Source organism: Notothenia coriiceps, unplaced genomic scaffold, assembly GCF_000735185.1.
Source record: "Notothenia coriiceps isolate Sejong01 unplaced genomic scaffold, NC01 NC01_scaffold00037244, whole genome shotgun sequence".
In the NCBI taxonomy this organism is placed as follows: Eukaryota; Metazoa; Chordata; class Actinopteri; order Perciformes; family Nototheniidae; genus Notothenia; species Notothenia coriiceps.
Window position 1 is genome coordinate 9,162,014 of NW_011369945.1, and position 6,208 is coordinate 9,168,221.

Consider the following 6,208-nt stretch of genomic DNA (forward strand, 5'->3'; position numbering starts at 1 on the left):
TCATTAGTTTACAGACTAACCAATGATCATGCGGGGTAACCCGGATGTCCACAACGAATATGAGCGTATGGCTATTTTCTATATTCGATGTATGATAGGCTTGTATAGCTCACGATAGGACTACTTTGTACCAAAAGCCGGTGTCATAAACAAGTATGCAACATGGGCTGTAACATATACAGAAATAATAAGACATTCCAGATAGGATGCTCCGTGTGGATACAAACTTTGAAAACAGGTTTGGAGCTTTTGACAGGTCCATAAATCAGCCCTATACCCAAACTGCATATCAAAACCAAATTTTCAGAATCGCTCCAATCCAAGTGCACTGAATGATTAAACATGGTACGCTACAAGGTGATCGAGATGAGTGAATGTGAGGAAACCTAATCAGTGTATCTGTGAAGTAGTGCCACGAAACGATGATACTAAGAAGTCACCTGTGGTTTAGAATAAAAACTCAGACGAAATGTTCCGCCAACATCATCAATTTTGCAGACGATCAATGGTTGCTCTTTGATCAACCAGTCTGCAGCAGATAGTATTAAGCTGTCCTGGCATCCAAGAAACAGACCTACTTCAACCAACATGAAAATACATGTAACCAACATGTAGCAACACAGTATTCTCCAATGAAGGTAGATATGACTGTAACTTCTATTCACGACAACACTGACCTGGACCTGCTTACCAAACAAACACAAGCGACAGGATCTTGTAAAACGATCAGCTGCCACAGACTCACCGTTAGAAAAAAAAGAGAACAATTCAAGTATGTTCAAATGGCAGTGCTCCAATAATATAAGATAATATCCACATATCAGATATCTCCTGTTCCTTGAGCTACACGTTAGCTATTAGATAGTCGTTTGAAATCCGCAATTGCCTACGAGCTACGGCGACAGAGAAAATCCCACGAAGCCGGCTAGAGCGCAGCGTCTCTGTCTAAAGCCTGTGAATCCCTTTTAATTCTGCGGTCAATATCCGAGATCACAGATCACGTGTCTCATGAAGTAGAGACCAGAACGCCGTGAGAGTCGGCAACATCAGAGGATGATCAGTGTATAATGTACTTCGTTCTAGTTATCTTTGATGTCTATTCCGTCTTTTGGCGATGAGACTGCCCCTCTCTTCACGTCTCATCGGATCTTATCCGGCGTCGAGGTCCTTGTCAGGCTATGTTTCGACCACCGTTGTGAATTGTGACACGAATTACACACATTGTATTAATGCACACAATGTCATACTCCTTTCTGCACATATTCTGATTTCACATTTCATAGTTTATATGCAAAAATGCATTCATAGCATTATATTTCCATGTAATTTACTGCTTTATTTTATTGCTATTTAACTGTAATTTAAGATTTTGTTTTATATTAGAATTCTTGTTTTTTATATTTTATGTATGCACCATGACATCAAGTCAAATTCCTAGTATGTCCCAACCTACCTGGCAAAAAACCTGTTTCTGATTCTGATATGATTGTCAATCTTAAAAAATAATGTCCATGTCAAAAAAGTCAATTTGTTGTAAAACTGTTGAAATATAAGACTATGAAAAATACGCAACTAGAAAGACTACAAATCCCAGAGTCCCGGTCCCGCATGCTGGCTCTAATGAACAGACTAACTCCCCTTGTGTGTGTACAGCTCTCAACGTGCCCAGACTTGCAGTGATTTTCACCTCTTTTAATACTTTTCACTTCATTCTGAAAGAAAGAAGTGAAATGTGACGGCAGTGTTGGTGCGAGATGGGAGATGTAGTTCATTGAGCGGTTTCACACAAACAAAGTGTTACTTCACAGTTTTATTTGTTAGACTTGCAAAATTATCTTTTAAATTGAAGAAACATCATGTGTAATTCGTGGCACAATTCAAACGGAATCGAAAGATAATCTTTCTCTCTCCATTGACTTCAATACATACTTTTTCCAAAATAAGGTCCCATGGAGGTCCCCCGGAAAGGGAGGGACTTCGCCTCTCTATACCACCCGGGTGGTTTGACATATTTGACCTTTACAAATATTGCGCTTGGTGTTTGGGATATGGCGCCACTATGCGACTGGGATACACATTTGTATCAATTGTGCAGCCCTAAAATCTCCGTCATTAACAAAACAAACAAATGACATGGCAAATATAAAGATAAAAGACTGCATACAATAAAATAAGCAACAGAAAAACGTGCCCACCGTGTAGCTCAGTTGGTAGAGCTGGCGGCCCATGCTCTGGGGCTAGGCCCCGTGTTGAAAAATACAATAAATACATATTTATCTTGTGAGATGATTTACTAAAGAACTGTTTCCTCAGGTTAGGGCTGCCCTCGACTAAAGATTGTTCTATTCGAAAATTAATGCGATTATTCAACTAATCGCTTCACGTATATGATCTATTAAGGATAATGATTCTTCATGTGTGTCGGAACAAGCAGCGAGGACACACTGAATTCAATTTAAATGTTAACAACCCATTAAATACTACACAGCAAACGGAAACACCTCCGCACATTACGCCCTCATCATGAAATGAAAGCCTGAGTCGATCGTTTTCTGAGGTCAGAACGATTAGCCTTGTATCGACAGACCTATGAAGGCCCTCATTGACTTCAGAGAGGAAGCTAACATCTACAGTACTGAAAGCTATCAGCTGGAGACTGTTGGTGATATTATTCTCACTAGCCATATTTAGTCTTGGTTTCAAGTTTTGATCCTTGAAGGGGGTGGAACGTTTTTTTACCGCGATAACATGATATGCAAATTGGGCGATGACGTCATTTAGGGACTTCTGGCGACTTTTTTTGACAGCCAATAGCTACTTTCCTTACTATGGAGTTGGCAACACTGGTCACAGCAAACGGAGCAAGAATCGACAACTCGACCCTCTGCTCACTCCTTTCCTGTAAAATACAGGTCCAGCCCACACATGCTCCATCAAGGATGGTGCTACAGGCCGCGATTTTCTGTATTTCTTTGCAAAACAGTAGAAGAATGCAAGCTGGATAATATCTAAATTAAATGAGACATGAATAATGATATACCTGGGAAAAGATGGTGACTTCTCTGTGTTTGTGTGCAGGTAAATATCAGATCGGCATAGACCGCCCTGACCCGAAGACGTGGAAGGCAAACTTCCGCTGCGCCATGAACAGTCTGCCGGACATCGAGGAGGTGAAGGACAAAAGTATCAAGAAGGGAACCAACGCATTCAGAGTGTACAAGATGCTCTCCTCCTCCGAGAGGATGATGAAGAAAGGTGAGCACAATCACTTTTCTAGATTTGATCTGTTTCCCCTATAAATACTTGTTCATAATTCCATATTTACTGAATCAATACTCTTTCCATTTATATTGTGGCTCAGTTACTGAACGTTTTTATTCTTTCTGTATATTTAAGTGGAAAAGAAGAAGACCGACAAGGAGGGGAAGCCAAAAAGGAGTAAAGAGGTACATGAACACAACATTTGCTAGATTGAGTAAAAATAATAACACATAAATCTCATAGACATGACATAACCCTGCTGAATATATTCCACATTTTGCTCACCATAAAAGCTCTTGCTCTCCGATTCCTTCTTGCATTTTGTATAAATCTGGAAAAAACCTTACACTATGTTTTATTATGCTATCAATTGTGAAAATAAGCAAATTGAGACAAAACGGTTGACAGGTTTTGTAGCTTTAATGGATAGAGATGATGACATTTGTATGTACGGTGGCTCTGTGGGGTCAAACTACTCTCAAAAAGCTTTTGACAAATGCAAAAAAAACAGAAAAAAGTCAAACCCGTTCCAACATCTTTATGACAGGCAGACGTTTTGGAGGGTAAAAGTAAATATGATAGATGCGCATTTCATTTTAAACATGCAAGCATTTTAGTGCACTGATCAGCCAATCAGAGATCAGTGGTTCGATCCCTACCCCTGCAGTCAAGACTGTTAAGGTGACTTTCGGCAAGATACTGGAAGCCACATTTGACCTCTATGTCTACAGTATTAAAGAGTATGTAAGCCCCTTTTGATAAAAGCGTCAGCTAAATAATATGTAATAAAGAAATCAGCTCTGACTCCACTGCCACGTGAAAGACATCTGCCAGAAGATGGCTTATGTATAACTAATAGTAACATTTGAGAAATGGCTACTTTTTCTTTTTCCAACAGAAAGGAAAAATAAACGTTCTGTTTTCTGTAAACTATCTTCATGCTTGAATTGAAGTCAAAACTGAAGGAAGATAACTCAAAGAACGTGTTGTGGCGATCCAGCACTCACACAACAGGAAAGAATGAAACAGAGAGGAATCAATAAAACACAAACACAGATATAGCTGATCAGTAATTATTATTTAGTTTTTGCAACAAACAAACAATAATGGGAAGTACATCACCTGCTGCCACAGCAGCCAATCGCGGAAATGCCCCCCAACGGTAGCAACAATCATACAGCATATATAGCCACTGCAATGAACACACACACATTTTCCCTAAGCATGTTTAACACACACACATTTTATCATGCAGCCTACCACACAAATGTCACATGTTTTTCTCTCTGAAAGCTATACTTGTATATGTTTAAACGTCATCGTGTCTTGACATCATTAGGAGTAGTTAAGTAACAAAGGTTAACTGTTTTTATAACCTAAGGCCTTCTCTGAACTTCCTCTACCCTCGGTGTCAGCTCACTTAAAAATGAATACATCTATTGATAACTCAGAACGACCATTGTCTCTCTAACTGTGTGTCCCAACTCAATAACACACATCATATGGAATACCATGTGATCTTTAATAAATATCAGAAATACACTGTATTAAACATTCTGCTATAATAAACGGACCAAAAATATTAAATATAAGTGAGAAATGCTTAATTCCAAGCAACATTTAACAACATTTACAGAACAGTGCTTATTTAATATTTGACAAGTTTCTTCAGCATATTCTGGTCAGTTCAGTTTCTGTGTTTAAATGCCTGAAATGCTTCATGGTGTTAGCGGGAATAAGCTGTTTATATTGTTACAGCTGAATACTTGAGCATAAGCTGACTAACGTTCAATTACTCCAGCCCTGCACTTTGCAGAAGTTATTCTGTAAAGGATACTATCTTCCAACGGGCTTGTAAAAATGAACTTTCAAGGTTTTAACTACATGTTTTTGCTTTCTATGTGCTAACACAGTTCTAAAGGTGTATTTTTAATCTTTCTCTGTCTCCTCTTCCACTCTGTCCCCAGCAGGCAGGTTCTCCGTCTCCGATCAAGCAGGAAGCACTAGAGTTCACAGTGGTCGACAGCGTCTCAGGTACCACACTACTGTCTTCTTTACTCATATTTCGTGGCTTCTTTTTTTTAATTTAATTTTTTTTACTATCTTTCAATAGTATTTAAAGCTGGTATTTGTGCAAAGCTTCATGTAAAGATCAGGCAACGCTAATATTATATGAATTATAGAATAACAATGAAGTGGTGGCCAATTAGGATGGTTACCAATTGGTGTGATCCAAACATTTCCCAAAAATCAACATTTATTTAAAGAAAAAGGTAGATTTCCATGTAGAATATATTTGTTCTCAACACTCATAATATAAAATACTAACTGACTTAGTAAGAGGAACTGTTATAACAAATGGACTAATGAGAATGTGAGATTTTTTTGTATAGAGAGGCGAAATCCCGCCCATCTACTTCCGACCCATGGGACCTTATTTCGGAAAATGTATTGAAGTCAATGGGGAGAGAAAACGTATCTTTCGATCCCGTTTGAATTTTGTCACGAATTACCAGAGGTGGGAGTAAGTCCTACATGTGAAAGTCATGAGCAAGTCTCAAGTCTTGACCTACAAGTATCAAGCAAGTCCCAAGTCACTGTGGTGAGAGTCAAGCAAGTCAAGTCATTGCTCAGGTCAAGCAAGTCAAGTCAAGTCATTGCTCAGGCCAAGCAAGTCAAGTCAATTTCTACGATGTTCCGATGAATAAGCCCAGTTTCTGCATTTAAATCAGTTCAAAGACAGTGGTTTTGAAAATGGATTCAACCCACACTATGATCTTCATTACATACACAGTTAATCATTTGAAATCTAATTTAGACCGATGACAATCATATTAGATTCATATTAACCCCAGAACTGCAGACAATAGCTAGGACTCAAAAAGTCTGTTAAAAAGGCAGAATTCCAGGTAAGAAAATCACATATGGCATTTGCCATTACACATAT

General features: G+C 38.7%; 1 protein-coding gene across 1 annotated transcript; it reads left to right on the top strand.

Moving 5' to 3' along the window:
- The first annotated feature begins 342 nt into the window (after positions 1-342).
- LOC104965285 (interferon regulatory factor 2-like) lies at positions 343-5,351 on the top strand. Its single transcript, XM_010794243.1, has 4 exons — positions 343-376; positions 3,079-3,255; positions 3,397-3,446; positions 5,232-5,351. The coding sequence occupies exons 1-4, from the start codon at positions 343-345 to the stop codon at positions 5,349-5,351; spliced, it is 381 nt and encodes a 126-aa protein (XP_010792545.1).
- The last annotated feature ends 857 nt before the right edge of the window (positions 5,352-6,208 follow it).

Coding starts and splice junctions, on each gene's coding strand:
- LOC104965285 (XM_010794243.1), top strand. CDS start 343: ATGGTACGCTACAAGGTGATCGAGATGAGTGAAT. Junction 3,256..3,396: donor CGAGAGGATGATGAAGAAAG/GTGAGCACAATC, acceptor TGTATATTTAAG/TGGAAAAGAAGAAGACCGAC. Junction 3,447..5,231: donor AGCCAAAAAGGAGTAAAGAG/GTACATGAACAC, acceptor TGTCCCCAGCAG/GCAGGTTCTCCGTCTCCGAT.